Below are 16935 nucleotides of genomic sequence, written 5' to 3'. Positions count from 1 at the left end.
GTTACTCAGTTTTCCTTTTCTAGCTCATGACAATCAAATGCTTCCTCTAAAGCATATAGAAAGTCCAGATTTATCAGAGGCCTGTTGCACAATTTCTGTTCTTCTTTTCTTTCAGACTTCCCAACTCAAATGATCTAGTGTGAAATCTTCAATTCTCATAGCCAGACCTACATGAAAGCTTACCACCCTTACAATGAAAGCTGCCACCCAAATCATGAGTAAGAAGCAAGACCCAACATTCTGTATGGGCAGAGCAAGACAGAGCACATTTGTTACAGTTGGAAAGCTGCCACGTCGAAAAAACACCCTCACAAGAAGGTATAAGGACCAGAATGAGATTCTACAAAGTCACCACGAGGTCTAATTAATTCAGCCTGAAATGGAAAAAAAAAAAAAAATCATCATTGCTAATGCAGCATCTCAATTTTTTTTCCTCACTTCAATGTTAGACAATTAGGATTTCACAGAGTTACAGATGCAGCTGCTAAGAGAGTCTTGCTACTTCCCAACAACAAACACGGTCTTTAGCTGGCAACCATCCTATCTGTTCCTGGGGAACATGAACCATGTTCTGCTTCCCTTATGGGAATTGACTACTCCCGTAGTCAGAATAGGCTTCTCTCGCATTCTTTCTGTAGCTTAAGAGCATTGCTTGGATAAAGTTTTACGCTGACATTTTTTTCCCACCATTGAAATCATGCTAAAGGTAGAATAAACGGCATTCAACTTGTAATGGTCTTTTGGTTGTTCTGAACTGAAGGTCAAATTAAATTTGGTAATTTGTCTACCTCTTTCTCATTTGGAGCATGACAGAATTGGGCAAAGGAACAACCAGTTATCCTACACAATGACTGCTTTTAATCAAAAGGTATGAACATAAAGCTAACTTTGAAGTCTACAATGCCCTTGAGAACATGGCAATAACTCATACAGGAACTCTGTTTCAGAAATAGGGACATTCAAAGACACAGGCTGAAGCCCACTGTCAGTTGCACTAATGATAATGAACCAAAGCAAGGAACATGGCATTTTTGAATGAGCAAGGTGTTAAATATTAGCATGAATCTCTGATAATCCATGGAAGTCTTATTACTGGTGAAAATTTTCTCTAAACTGCTTTGAATTTGCAGAACTCATGAGCCATAAGATAAGAAGCATCTCTCTCAAATCAATCTACTTAGGAGTCAAACAGTTAATCTCATGCTGCTAGAATTTCATGCTGCTAGAATTTCATGCATGAGTGGCCTTTGTATCATCAGATTTCTTCAAGCTCTCAGACCCCATGACATACCAAAGGGGTGGGAGAGTCAAGGACAATCGCAGTCAGAGCACAGTCCCAGCATTACCTGTGTAATGCTTTCAGGTGCTCTAGTAAAGACAGGGAAAGAAAGGAGGGACAGAAGAGGCAGAAAACCTGGCCACATAAAAAGGATTGATTCTTCCTGCAATCAATGCATGAGGAAACCAGATACATTGCCTCAAAACAGCTAAACATACCTCAATGTAGTTTCCACTCCAGCAGATCTAGCTTCTGCCTCCAAGTCAATTCCCTATAACATTCATTTTCACTTGACTGTAAAAAGAAATCAATAGCATCTTCTACTTAAGTCAGCAGTGAATGAACAAAAAAATAATCATACCACACGTGAGGCCCAGTTTATGGGAACACGTTTAAAGCCATACTGTCTGAGACTGTCCCCAGTTCGTATCTATGCTCTTATTTAGCTCAGAACCCTTAAGCAAGAGATCTGACACTCCCAGCACACACAGGAAGCTATAGCTGTTGCTTTGCCTATTAGGAAGCCTGACCTCAAGGTGGTTTCACCTACAAGATGAATGACCCTACAAGATCATGAACTTTGTAGGAAACAGATGGCAACTGAGGGAGAAACAAGCAGTTATGCAGTAGCCTCATCTGAAAATATTTATTTTAAAATGCTAATCCCAGGAAAGACAGAAGCAAACATGAGTAACGCCCTTCAGAGATACACTATTCCAGCAATCTCAGCTCCTCCAATCTCTCTCACAACCAGAAAAGCCAGTTCTGCTTTCCAATAAAATAAAATTAAAAAAACTTAAAAAAAGAAAACCCACACCAATCAAAAAACCCAGCTCACACTTACAGACACCAATTTTGCAAAGGTCACTAAATACTATCTCTACAATATTCCTTCCCTTTCAGACAATCTTATTAGATACACTAATATTTCATAAATTCTAAAAAAAACCCAAAACGCTGCTAAATGAAAAGAATTGTGCTCCCACAGATACAGAGGTTAAGTATCAGTTGATTTAAAGATTTTCACAGGATTTTGTTAGCAACAACTAATTTTGATTTTAAAGGTTTCTATACGTTTTTTTCTTCTTAAATCTGTTGAGATAGCTAAAGTTCACAAGAGGTATAATAATTTCTAATATCATCACAACCAGCATTTTTACCTGTCAGTCATCTAACTTACAGTCAAGGGATCCATGTAAACCAAGTCCCCAGAGATGGGAGGTCTTTTATAAACCTAAATTATTTAGATAGATGGCACTCATAATTCAAGTCAAATCAGTGAAGTTTTTGTATTTGCTATACAAGTAGAAACTGTTCATTTCCTAAAGTCACATGCTGAGTTAGCCAATTTATTCTAAAAGCAGTTGTCCTGGACCAGCTTCAGCATCCCTTCAGGCAAACATGCTGTTAGTGAAACAAATAAATCTTTTTTAAGTTCTAATACTTTGTTTCGGTAAAAGAGAATAAAAACTTGAAGTCTGTGTCAGTTCTTGAATGCCAGCAAAGAAGCTCAAGAAACGACATATCTTTGGAAGCAGAACGTAAGAGCTGCCAATCATGTCTGCTAACAATCCCTTCCTCGATCATACACATAGACCGCATCATCTCCTGAACCGTACGTTAAGCAGCAGTGAGCACATGCAAGCAGAATCTTATTTCACAATGTAGAACTCAGCAGTTAAAAATAGAGGAGAAGGACTTGGGTCAGAAGGCATCTATGTAAATCATGAGCTTGGTTAAGGCCACAGAAGAGGCAAACACACCCTTTCAGTAGGTATTTTCAAACGATATGGGAAAATTTAATGTTACTAACAAATCTCTAGTGAAATTTGGTTAGAACATTGCACAAGTATCCAGAATTTCTGTGAAAACACATCTGTAGCATTCTGAATCACGGCAACTTCTGGGGCTTGGGGATTTTTGTTGTTTTTTTTATTTTGTTTTTTAAATCATGCGTTATGTGAAAATACTCATCTTGAAAGTAAATTTATGAAAGGAACTTCACAACACTTCTACCTACAACACAAAAGATTAGATTGGATGACCCAGAAATACACCGACATACTGAATTTCTATGTCAAGCAGTTCACATGAGAAGTATCTAGCTTTTGACCTAGCCCCTGTTCTACCTTGCTTTGCACCCTCTTACCAAGTAGGAGGCAGAAAGCAATCTCTTCTTCCCCCTCAAGCTCTTACTTCCTTTTCCTACAGCACTATTGGAAAACTCTTAACCCCTTCACTCTGTAACCAGAAACTTCTTATCCTCTACTCACCTTCTTTCTTCCTCAAGCTCCTACCACTACCACCACAATACCTTTGTGCTTCCCATAGTAGCAAACGGAACACCAGCTGTTGCTTTCTGAAAGGCTATAGGCTGTACAGTTCATTTCTGCACTTCATTTCAGGGACAGTAACAAAGGAAAGGCCAAAACAGCCATGGGAGCGACCACAGACAAGAGCCTGCGGGAAGCACTAAAAATTACTCATCGCCAATTGCGCTGCCCTCATGGGCTAGAAGCAAAGCCACAGTATAGTTGCACTAGCAGCTCTCAGTAAGGCACAGTTATGAAATACTAACAATCTCTTCCTAGATTGGAGTTTTCTATTAGAATGCATTGCATGCAGGCAACTAGTTAGACAGGTTTGGTTTAGTTCTGCTGCTCCTTCTCACACGTTAAGAGCGCTCAGTGGTAAGAAGGATTTTCAGGATTCACAGGTAAATCTAGTATTTAGGTTTATTTAGCTATTGAGAGATTACAGCAAGGCATGAACACCTTCACCCATTCTATCTTCCTCAAGATAGTAAGTTTCATCAAGAAAAAAATAAATTATGAAAGTGAGGAGCAAAACCCAGCTTTTCAGATACCATCATTGGTAGAGATTTTGCTGCAGAGAAAGGTTCAGGATCAAATACATTGCTTTTTGACTTGGGTCAATATTTCTGTGATTTAGCCTGTCACAGGATTACATCAGTAAACAGCAACTACAGCTGAAAACTCAAATTACTTACATTTAAGACAATGTCAAATAGAGGAAATAGTAAGATATAAATACATAAATTATTAGAGACTCTCAAATGTATTACAGGTAAGAACTTGCATTGGCACATAACACTCCAGTTTCACATTCAAGAGTATAATCCTTGCCACATCAGTGAGCTGCTTCTCTTAACAGTAAACATAACTGCAGTACACATGTACCCATTCCCCTGTGATTTTATCGCCAATACTGTTCACTTGTAGCATTTAGTCAACTTGAGTCCAAGTTTCATTTCCTGACACACTCATGCAATACGACTTCAGTAATTTCAATTCTGCAGAATAGCAATACGAGAAGAACAGTACACAAATTACTGCTATATGAATACTGATTAAAGAGAATAAGCAGATTACCTTTGCCTCATCTATGCTTAAAAGTTTTCTACCACCACAGTGATCTCAGTCGTAAGTGTGACCAGATGCAACCTCTGAACAACACACTGGTATTAGCAGAAACCCCAACCACAGCAAGTTGCCCCAGGAGAAAGCCTGCTTTTTCAGTAGAGCCATGCCTCACAGGACACTATTTTTTCTCTCTCAATCAGTATTTTTCCACTTCTGCTTCAAACAAGTAAGATTCATTAAATAAAAAAACCTAAAACAAATAAAAGGTTACACGGCCAGGACCACAGTCAGCATCCCTAGCTTACATTATACACTTGCCTTGGCTGTGTACTTCATCTTCCTTTCTCTTCCCATGTCCTAACTTTCACTTGACTCTTGTGTGGACTTGGTTGCTGTAAGCATTGCAGATCCACGTCAAGAACTTCACATTAATGCTGCACACTGGCATCAGTCCAAGGAGGAAAACAGATTCTCCTCTTTACCTATGCTTACAGTACTCAAAATGGGGGGTGAGGTGAAGATTTCATTTGTCTCCCCCCTCCCATGCCTATATTTTACAGTGATGTTTTTGGACTTGCTTCACTGTTGCCCAATTTCCAAAAGAGAATTCCATATCTGGAAGCTAAGGTGAAGCCTGTTTTATACAATTCTCTTGTTTGCAAGTCATACATACATTAGCAACAAAGTAATACGTCAAGTTACAAACAGTGACTTTTTTTTTTTTTTTAAAAAAAGTATCTTACTAATTAGCATATAAATCTGCACCAGCTACTGAGCAGGTGACGAGCCTGAGACCTGCCCAGGGTTCTCTTGGCCCTTCTGTTGCCATCATCTTGGAAGCTGATCACTCTGTATTCCTGTCATTCCCTCCGTAACAAGATTAAAAAGCACATACATGCTTTTGAAACATACAGATTAAAAATATTACCTACATAGTTACTTGGAAAGAAAAAAAATACGCTTGTAATTTTATTTTAATAACCTCTGTTGCCCAAGCCAGTTAGTGAGTCAAAGAAAAATAATATAGCCATAGCGTGAGAGAAAGCAGTCAGCTCAATTTTTCATTTAAAGGTAAGCAGAAGCAGCAATAACTAGAAAGATTTTATTCACATGAAGATTTCAGCTTTTGCAAGTGTTACATCTGCTGTCATTGCTAGAGAACGAAGAACAGTGGCCTATTTTCTACTTGACTCGTGCATCCCATTATTCCTCGCGCACTCCTGACTAACCAACAGTGGTATCTTTTCAGCTTGCTGACTCGTCCCAAACATCCTCCTGCAGGTGAGCTGACATCCTGGTGAAGGAACAGAAATACTTTGTAGTGGCCTGGGCAGCATGACAAACTGATCTTTCACAAAGAGTAAAGGGAAATAATCCAGGCATATAAAACAAACAAACAGGATTTCCAACCCTCACTTCATCCTAAAAATTGCCTCCCCTATCATAAGGAGATACAGGAAGTGAAACAACTAAGCACAGCATCGTAGCTTAAACTGTCATCAAAGAAGCAGCAAGGAATGTAACGACGAGAGGTAAGGCATCAAAAAAAAAAAAAAAAAAAAAAAATCACACTTTCCTGACCATGACTGGAAAAATTGCATTCTTTGTTTTACTGGACAAATGTGAACAAGCATCCAAAAAAAGTTAATGCAAGTTAATGACATTAAAAACAAAAAGAATTAATGAAACATGATGTTTTGAGGTAATACATACACATAAAAATTGTAACAGATTTTCCAGCTACATAAAGAGCTAAAAACTTAACATTGACAACTGAATTGTAATCACAAGGCTTATATCACTATTTCGTGCCTCAAAGCCACTGGTCCAGTAGTTGTGTACACTGAAATAAACCATTAGACAGCTCACATAAAGACCCCTATTTTCTAGCCCTTCTGGACTAAAAAGATATTAATGAAAGTTTTGTAAACCCAGGTGCCTAATTTAGCTAAATGCATAACACGGGTAATACCACTAGACCTCATCAGAGCACACTCTTAAACACCATTAAAGTAAATGGAAGCTGCAGGTGCTCAACATCTTTAAAATATACTCATGCAGTGCATGCAAATGTCACACCAACATTTTTCAAATCTGACAGCCTATTTTAAAGCATACATATATATATCTTTTAACTTCCACAGAAATCAATCAGCTCACTAGAAACATGCCCAAATGATATTCTACTCTAGGCTGAAAAAGGCAAACTAAGCTGCTACTTTGTCAAAAAACTGCTTTTATACCCAAGCCATTCACGGAGATCTAAGCAATGCAACCACTTTTTTTACAAGCATTTTATCGAACAGCTTGCCAAGCTCTGTATAAACACATTTTACTATTTCATAAAGTTTATACGCCAAGTTTTTGAAACATGAAGTGACAGGCTCTCAGTGGAATTTCTGCAGAGCTACAAGGTTCTTATTGCCCTCAGCCTCCTGAGGCTGTAAATTGACTATAAGAAGCAAGTAGCCAGAATCTTTTTCTTTTATACAGGAATGCCTTGCAAATTTGAAATACTGAAACAGTCTTGATGATCAGCCAAAGAAGAATTCCTTTACACGAGGCTCAAAATCCCCCAGTGATCAGCACACTATAAATATGCATCACTGCTAAGTTTCTGTCCCCAGCACTGGAAAAAGTTTCTCTCTGTCATTAAAGACGCCTTGAAGTTAAGAATTAATGCTAAATATCCTCCACCCTGAAGAGACACTTTAGCTGGACATTTTCATAAGGAAATCACCTTATCTTAATGATGTAGGCTGTTTTCTAATCTTTTTCCGATTTGTTCACATCTTACTTTCACCCAAGGTCCCAAAGTTACACAAAAGCAACTGAGAGTAAACTCACCAATGCCATAAAAAAGGGAGAATAACCCAGTTTCCAAGCTTCATGAAGTAAAACCTCTGAGTATATAGTACAGTTGTGTTTGTGCCATATTATATTGCGTTTCAATCTATATGACTGCCTACTGAAGCTTTGCACTTCCTTTTACCAGTCAGTTTTCTTACGGCTCAAGGTTGCCCTTTGATTATTTCAAACTCTGACACATTAGCTATCTTTTTATCATGTTTACGTTTGCTTTACTACTTATTTGCATTTATAATACTATTATTATTGTAGGGGTTTTGCAGACATGTCCTTTATGGTGCTTTGTAACATCAGTGTAATTCTTACAACGGCTTTCCATTGTCAATGATGGAAATGAAGCAGATAAGTTAGAAACAGACATCAAATTTCATATTTTTTTCATAAAATTGTAAACCCAAAGCTCTGCCTCTTTTATGCTGTTCTTATAAACAGTAATTTCAGGATTATCAAAGAACAGCAAAAAGCAACTAACCAGCATTTTGGGTGTTTTTATTACCACCTCCTCTGATATATCTCATAGATATATATAATATAAATAAATAAAAACTTAAAAAGAAAATATGACTACTAAACCCACAAATATTAGAAAAGCTCAGTGGCAGCTGTAATACCCAGAAAAGCTTTAACATTTCCTTTCCAAGTTAGCTCTGCTCTAGTATTCTTAAGGTTGCTGAGCAAGCCAGTCAGAACCAGAGCTCATTTCCCAGCATTTAATTCTCCACCTGAATTAGTGTGTTACCTTTCAGTTATTAATCACTTTGATACTACATCCCCTTAACCCAGAGTTTAAATTTTCAAGCCACACATGAATGCAATTTACTCCTACAGAGAAATCCCTGGACTTCTCTATTAATCTAAAGCAGCAGTGTTCCATTAACCACTTCCAGAACTTTATTTTTAAAATTGCCATTTTGCCATATCCAGTCTTCCAAAGTTTCAGTTGCCTATCTATAACGGAAAGCTATTACTCTGGCTCTCTGTTAGGTATTGCCTCCGATTTACAAGTATATTTTAATTGAACTTTACAATATGCCGAGAACACTTCTATAAACACAGTCCGTGTTTGCGCACTGTTCACACACCACACTGAAAAAGCGCTTAACGGCCTTTCTGAAAGAAAAAGGTTGTATTTGGAACCTGCACCTGCATCAGGCCACCTCCCCTCCAACGACCGCAGCCCAGTCAAGCAATCACAACCTTCAACCCGAGTCCCCCACTGCACGGTGAAATGGCATCCACGGGACACCTACCCCATGGTGGCAGCTGTCTTTTCCCCAGGGAAGAAGGAAGCCCTGCTTAGCCAACATGCGTGGGCTTAATGGCTAAACGACCTCTGGATCTAGCCAGCAGCCAGGTATTTGGGGACCGGGAGAGATATCGTGCTCTCGCAGGGAAGCGGGGGCCGATGGAGACAGACCTCCCGCACACCTGTGCACAAGGTGCTGCCAGAAGCTGCTAGCTCTGCCTACAAGGAGCCTCCCCGCGACACCACCGAGCCAAGCCTGCCCAGCTCGGGGTTCAGCAGGGTACCGAGGGCTAGGGCCAGACCAGGGCCCAGCACACTCCCCGGGGGTTTCCCGGCCCGCCCAGTCGCACCGGCCTGAGCGGGAGAAGCCGGGGAGGGGCGGTCGGCCAGCCAGGTGCTCCTCGCATCAAACTTGCTCCTTTTCCAATCCCCTGCAAGTTCTCGGAGCAGAATGTGACAGCGCGAACGCAGCCACACAAAAGACGAAAGCGATGACCTGAAACCCGGTGCGAAAGCCAAAGACGAGCCCAACCCTGCTGACACAGCAGCCCCAGCCCGCTGCGCCGGTGGAGGGGGCAGAGCGGGACGCGCCACCGGGGCCTCGGCCACCGCCGGCGGAGCGCTGCCGCGTCCCACGGCCACCAGGACGGAGGGCACAGGCGGGGGACTCGGGCGGCGGGCGCAGCCACCGAGCTCGCCTTCCCCTCGCACGACGCCGGGGCTCGGCGGGCAGCCGGGCACCGACCCGCGGTCACACACACACGGCGCCGCAGGGCCGCGGGCCGCCCTCGCCGCAGGGCCGGGGCACCGGGGCCCGCTCCCGGCGCGGGGCGGCGGCTGCCCGCGCGCTCCGGTCTCCGCGAGCTGCCTGAAACTTTCCGGGGAGGGGAGGGCACCGGCACGGGGGGGGGGGGGGGGGGGGGGGGGGGGGGCGGGGGGGGCCCGGCGGCCGTTGGCGGCGCGGCCCGGCGGCGCGGCGCGGCCCTTACCCGTCCTTGCGGCGGGCCTTGTAGACGTGCCCATAGGTGCCTCTGCCCACTTTGCAGCCCTCGTACTCGAACAGGTCCTCCACCCGCTCGCGCTCGGCCGCCAGCTTCGACTTGAACTCGTAGTCCATGTCTCGCCCATGGGCGGGGAGGGACGGGCAGGGGACGCGGCGGCCGGATCAGCACCCCCGGCTGGCGGAGCCCCCTCCCGGCGCCGCCATTTCCGGGGCTCGGCGGGGGCGGCGGGCGGGTGGTGGGTGGGGGGGCGGTTTGTTTTTGTTTTGGTTTGGGGCTTTTCGGCGGGGGGGTGGGGGGGGAGGGGGTGCGCTCCGCCGCTACCCGCTTCAACTGGGCTCCTCGCGGCGCGGCGCGGGGGATGCTGGGAGTCGTAGTGCGGCTGCGGGCGCCGGCCCCGGCGCCGCGGGCGGGACGCCGCGGCAGCAGAACTACAACTCCCGGCATGCCCCGAGACGCCCCGGCCAGGCGGCGTCGGCGCACTTCGCTTCCCGGAGACCCCGAGCGTTTCAGCGGCCGCTGGGAACTTGCTGACTCTTCACATTGCGGGGCAGAGGCGGGAGCGGCGGGCGCAACCGGGCTCCGCGCCTCTCGCGGGGCGGGAAGGGGGGATGGAGGGCGCCCGCCGCCGTCTCGTAGCGCGCACCGGGCTGCGCGGCGCTGAACAGTGCGGCAACTTGTTTATCTCGCGAGCTGCCACTCAAGGCCCGGCCCCGCCCCCCTGCTGGGTGCTGCCGCCTGATTGGCCGGCCTCGCCCCGCCCCCGCGGTGGCTCGGCGGAGGGTCGCTGCCGCCGCTGGCGACTCGGGGCGCGGGTGGGACTCGGCAGCCGCCCGCCCGACGCCGGTAGGGGCGCGGGCCGGGCCGGGCCCGGCCCCGCGGCTGTTGGGAGGCAGCAGCCTGAGCCCGCTGGAGTTGCGGCGCTGGGGAGGAGCCCCCTCCCCCCGCCCCTCAGGCGGTTGCCGCCGCTCGGCCCGCTGTCAGGCGGCGCGCGGGAACGCCGTTGGGCCGCGTCCCGTGCCAGCAGCGCTCGGGCCCTGGCCCGCCCCAGGCAAACGGCTGGTCAGCGGAGGCCTCGGCCCCGGCCCGGCCCCGGCCGTGCCGGTTCGGCGGGGCCGCGCTGCAGGCCCGCGGCCGTGTGGGGCCGAACGGGGAACAGGCAGGAATAGGCGGAGGCGACCTGCGCCGCGTAACCTTCGTGTCGCTGCCGTTCCGCGTTGGAAACACGAATTTTCAGAAAGCGACTAGGTGTAGCCGGACGCTGCTAAATAAACTCATGTTTCACACTAAGGATCAAGGGGGCAGATTACAGCGTTTGCATTCAAATCCTAACCCAGCTTTATCGCTGAGGCACTCTGATTCGATAAAGCATAGAGCTCTTCAGGCAAACACAGTGCTGCTTCAGGTTCAGATTTCACGCTGAGTATTCTGAGATCATAGAAATACTTAGGCCTTTAAAAATTATGTCTCAGTCTCTCTCATCCAGGGATTTCTCTGTGAAGAACATCACGCTCTACAAGCTTATTTGCATTATGGAAGCACCACATGGAGCTAACAGAATGCCAAGGTTATATCCTGTCATGCAAGCAAGTAATAATCCCCACCTTGTGTATTCAACCTTAGTTTATAACAGTCAGCAGCAAGTGAATGAAACAGAATGAAATGAGAGAAGGGAAGAGTAAAAACGGAGGCTGTCCATATACGGAAACCATCTTGGCTCATCACCTGCCCAGCCAACGTTAGTTACCTAAATGGAAAGTTTTTCCACTGCCAAACGCACTGGATGGGAGGGGTAGAGCTGATGAGAAGCTGTCATTGCTGACAAAGCAAAGGGAGGGGTCAACTGCACTATAAGGTAAGGTACTGTATATGATTACTAGTGCATAGCTAAGTCATGAGGTCCTAACCAGAAGTTTGTTTCTCAAGCAATGGCAGAAAAAGTGTAACCATTTTGAAGTGATTATTCCCTCCAGAAGGCAATAGATTATTCAGAATTTCCCCTGTGCCAGGTAGCTAACAACCAAAATTCTCAGAAAACTTCATCATTCCTTTACCAAAGTAATATTTTCCAGAGAACTACAAGTGCTTCCCTCTGCATTTGCAGATATGGATCTTTCTTAACAAGGCTAAATCATGAGCTGGGAAATTTCCTAAACACAGGAGAGAGAGGACCATTGATTTTTCAGTGTCAACATTAAAGACATTTACTAAAATTAGAGCTAACCATTTAAATTTTGCAAGGCGTTCACATCTTTGGTCACCTGGTAATCAAAGCCAACAGTGAGAAGAGACGGACACAGACTTAAAAAGGCAAGCATGTAGGTGCTACCCAGATATATCTATCCAGTATTAAAGTCACTAGGAATAAGGACTACCCTGCTGTTGGTAATAATAAACTCTACAAGTAGTTCCCGTTGCCCTCTTTGACCAAAAAATTAGCAGTTATTGCCCATTTTCATCACTAAGGCGCTTCTACTCTTTCAATTTCCACCATGTAATTATAAGACTGATTTTTACTATAATTCATTGCATGTCCACAGCGCTGGTGAGAGAGGACTAACAGCAGCTTCTATTATGGAAGCCCTGTTACGCTGGCATTTGTAAGCCAAGGCAGCTTAATTCCCCTTTACCCTGTACTGTACCCAGCTCCCTCATGTTTCAATCAGCCATTTTATCCTTTCTTCCATAAACTGATCGTGGTTTGCAAGTAAACATTTTGGCCCTTACTGCTGCTACTGGGAGCAGCTGTCCAACAGAAATCTCTCTAACAGCTGGAAGCCTTTTTAAAATTTCAAACCTACATTTCCCTGCGACCAGTTCATATCCATCTTTTCTTCCTGTGCAACTACTGGCCTGAAGTAGCCTTTCCCACTCTCCTGTGTGTATCCCCTGCCAAAAGCATTTATAGACAGCAATCTCATCCCCACACAGCCTTTATTTTGCTGGACTAAACAAGCCATGCTCTTCTCATTCCCCTTGTGAGCCCTCCCCGTGGAAGCTGAACTGGTACAAAGCTGGTTGTGGAAAACACACAATGTGATCTGTGCCCGGGTTCCTTCTCTTGTGACGCAGCCCTGTTTCTAGTGTCTGAATCCTTATGTTGGCCACATAAAAGCCATTAAAAGCATAGAATAAACTAAGCAGCTCCAAGTGTAGGTCCACTCAGAAGCCGGTAAGAATGAGGCTACCTTCTTAGTTAATAACAAAGTTTTATTAATTCATGGCTAAAAGATGGAAATGGGCATGTTTGTCTCTTCTTGACGTTAGAGTGCACAGCAGGATTCCACTTCAAGTTCATAAAAGTGGAGAAAACTGGTTATGTAGGCATACGCTGTCAGGCCTGCTGGAGGACAGCTGCCTGGCATCTCCTCTCCAGGTGGTTCCCGGAGGAGCAGCAGCGGCAGGCAGCCATTTACAGAGCAGAAATGAATCTCTGAGCAGCGGCGAATGAGCCGAGAGAAAGGGGCAGAACAGTCCCATGACATTGCCATTGCTCTTCCATGTTAGTAAAATGGTTTTGATACCAGTAATATGTACTTAATAGCATTCACGGTCTTTAAAAGTGTTTTATTAATTCCATTACTCACTTCTAGTCAAGAGAAATGACTGCAACATTTTTAATATGTAATGCCCTATCATTTGTTAATTGTGCTGATGCAAAAAGTCTGAGTAGCCCCACCAAAGAAAATAGAAAATGACAGGCTTGCAGATTGCAAGCATGATTTTTTTCAGCCTGCCAACCTAACTGAAGATGCCAGGTTGTTGCTCGTTAGAATCACCATTTCTTCCAAATCTCAAGTCACTGCAACTAAATAGTGCCCAGATTGTTGGAGAGAAAAGGTGTTTCAAGCAAGACAGAAAGTTAGAGAATTGAATATTCTCACCATTTCTCTAAGCAATTCTCCAAGACAGATAAGATATGAATTTCTAATGCAAAGAAAGAATTTGTTCTTCAACACTTCAACGTCAAGAAAATTACACACACAAACCATTTTTCTTCTTTGCAGATTGCCTTGCACATAAAATACACCGGTCTATTTTCTTTCCAGCTTGTCTTAACTTCATTCCTTGGCTTGGAATGTTGTATTTTCTGTCATAAGCAATCTCTTACAGTTTTCTCTCTCCGTGTATTAGTGAGACCAAAAAATATGTGGCCTTTTTTTTTTAATTTTTCTAGGCCACATCTGGAAGTAGTTGCACCTTTTCTTAACTTCCTCTCTTTGTAAGCTTCTACTTGTTATTCCAGTGGAAAATTTTGGATTCTTAGGGATCAAGACAGCATTTTTCCAGTAGGTCTTGAATGGGGCATTAATAAACATATACAAACAGTGTTTACTTATGCCAGTCACATTTAAGCTGATGTTGCTTCGTTTCAGAGTGAAAGGATGCATCTCAGGAGACTGAGGAATAAGAGTAGAGAAAATTCAGAATATATAGAGGTCTCACATGAACTGTATTATCATCGCTACAGAAGCAGAGAAAAACTAACAGTTCTATTCCAAAAAATGTAGAAATATACTTGGGATTTTTAAACATGTTAGTATGAGAGCATGAAGAGCTTAATGAAAGTAGGACATGTCAGAGGATTTCTAATAGGGATAGATTAGATTGTCTTCAACTGGCTGTAAGTTCATACGTTACCATTCCAAATAAAACTCTGAATTTTGGAATATTTCATGTCAGTTAACTTCTAAACACCTATAATAGAAGTATTAACCTTATTTTATAGGTTTAGAAAATAATGTACATAACTAAGGGGCTCTATCAAGATTTTTCAGTAAATCTAGAGAGTATGCTAGGAATGGAAAATGGGAGTCCTGACTTCTGTTCTCATGATATAATTATTTGGCTAGCTCTGTTTTTTTCTTTAATTCATTTTTATAGTACCATAATCCAAATAGTACTAAAATAGAAACGTTGTGCTGCTTTTCTTGAGCATAATCCAAGAACCTGGTCTCAAAATAGGCTGTACTGCTTTTCTCTGTTTTTTTTCCTGAGAAAAAGAAAACCCTCACAAAATCACAAAAGCTATTCCCTACCTTGTCTTTACGGACTGTCAAGATTGAACAGTTACCTGACAAAACCCAGGGAATTCAGCATTCAGCAACTACAAAACAGTGGGAGATGACAAAGCAAAAGTGAAATAATTCTGCGCTGCACAGTGTGCCACAGTTCCTCATTGTGCAACTACAACTCAACCTTATCATTGATCAACTAGTGTAACCCCGTGTATATCTTCCTTAGCATATCCACTTATTCCCTGTGAATTGTGAAGCAAGATGCATGAGCTTATTTCATTTGGGGTACAGTATGCAGGCTTGCTTCAGTTTGTCAGAAAAAAACCCCAAGAAGCCAGAGGATACTATTAACTAATGCCATTGTGTTCACATTTGAGAATCAGCATGACAGCTCATTTAGAGGGCCAGCCAATACCTCCAAAGCAGAGATTTAGAGAAAGCCTTGAATTCTAAAAACACAGAAGTTGCCTATAATTATGAAGAAAACATAAACTCTAATTCTGAATATAGCAGCTCAAAATTTCATATTCTGGAGCTGCACAGGTGGTGTAACTGAGTTTCCTTGGCTTTGTTGGCATACATGGTTTCAGTCTACCTGCATTGTTGGCATCCTCATTCCAGCACCACCAGATTCCACCTACTCTTGACGGTCATTACAGTTTTTGGAAGGTAAAATAATTCTAAACTTCCCTGTAGAATCTTTTTCCATGAACTGGGAAAGACAATAGCATGTAATGAGAAAGGAAGGATGTTTCTTTAATTATCCTTGAAGCATATAAAGGACAATACAGCAAAACTGCAGTCTGATAGCTTTCTGAAGTTAAATCCATTCCCACAGAAGAAACAGAACTGTGCTAAACAGATAACCTGAAACATACCAAGTTCTACTGTTATGTTTTCCATTGGACATAATACGTTTTATACCACTGTACTGGCAGAATCCATCCTAAAGACAAGCTATGGCTATAGAAGAGTATTTCATGACAAGTCTATAGAACATATATAATTTATATATAGAACTATTATACTTTAGTGTTGCTCCTAGCCAAATAGATCGTGATACCCTATTACAAGTGTTTTCAACAGCAAATGTTCAAAAGGGCTTTAATAAATCATCTTTGAATAGGAGATATAGGACAAGAAATAACAAACTTCAGTTGTATCAAGTGAGATTTATATGTAGGAAAACCTTCAAGTGATAGACAGTTGTATAGTGAAATTGTCTGGAGATAGTGTGTAATCATTAGACTAAAATTAAAATCATTAGATATTTTTAAGAAAAGGTTAGATAAACCTCTGTCAGAAATTTTGTAGGGAAGGTAGCATTAATGTGATGAGGAGAGTAGCTAGAAATTACGTTTCTTGTTTTTCTTTCCAGCCCTATTTTTCTCTGACTCTTACTCTAAATGATATAAGAAGGAGCCTCATTTCATAGACTAACCAGTTAAAAGTAAAAAAATGAAAGACAGAAGTAAACCATGAGTTTTCGTGACAGAAGGGTTATCCCACAAGGAGTCATACTTAAAGCTGAGCTGTTCACAGTTCATAAGTGAACTGGGAAAAGGAATGAATGATGATGTGACAACATTTGAAAAACATATCTAATAATTCAGATCTAAAGCAGATTGAAAAGTACTGCAGAGGCTCCCAGGACACTGCATGAGTGGTAGTTGAAAAGCAGTGTTCCAAAGTGCAGCATAATGCACATGAGGGTAAAAACATACAGACATGATGATAAGCTCTAAAATCTAGTATCAGTCAGGAAAATGCCTTGAAATCACTGTGAGTAGTTCTCTGAACAAAAATGTTCGGTGCTCAGAAGTAGTTAACAGGACAAGAAAGGTAAACTTATTGAGGAAAAGGATAAGAAAACAAAGCATAAACCACACATATAGTACTGCATATAACTATGGTGCACTGCTTGCGTATTGCTTTCAGTTCTAGTTACCCATCTCAAAATCCATATAGTAGGATTACAGTAACACTCAGGCTTGGATAACCAAAACTCAGAAATATGAAATGGCAAAGTGATGGGATACAAATACATTAGCAGCTATTAAACACAAAATACTGCCTCGGTTTTAGTAAGCCTGCAGGACTTGGATTACTGGAAGCTGGGAAGGCATACAGAAGGGATTAT

The 16935-nt window shown here is 43.1% G+C and overlaps 1 protein-coding gene across 3 annotated transcripts in view; it reads right to left on the bottom strand.

The window, feature by feature from the left end:
* CDK19 (cyclin dependent kinase 19) overlaps positions 1-10018 on the bottom strand; it is a 130571-nt gene extending 120553 nt beyond the window's left edge. For all 3 annotated transcript variants that reach the window (XM_074819330.1, XM_074819332.1, XM_074819333.1), the window contains exon 1: positions 9766-10018. In XM_074819330.1, the coding sequence (XP_074675431.1) occupies positions 9766-9893 (128 nt within the window). In that variant the 5' untranslated portion in view covers positions 9894-10018. The remainder of the gene's footprint in view (positions 1-9765) is intronic.
* Between the last annotated feature and the right edge of the window lie 6917 nt (positions 10019-16935).

Source organism: Strix aluco, chromosome 3 (assembly GCF_031877795.1).
Source record: "Strix aluco isolate bStrAlu1 chromosome 3, bStrAlu1.hap1, whole genome shotgun sequence".
Classification (NCBI taxonomy): Eukaryota; Metazoa; Chordata; class Aves; order Strigiformes; family Strigidae; genus Strix; species Strix aluco.
This window is presented reverse-complemented; position numbering and strand designations above follow the sequence as displayed.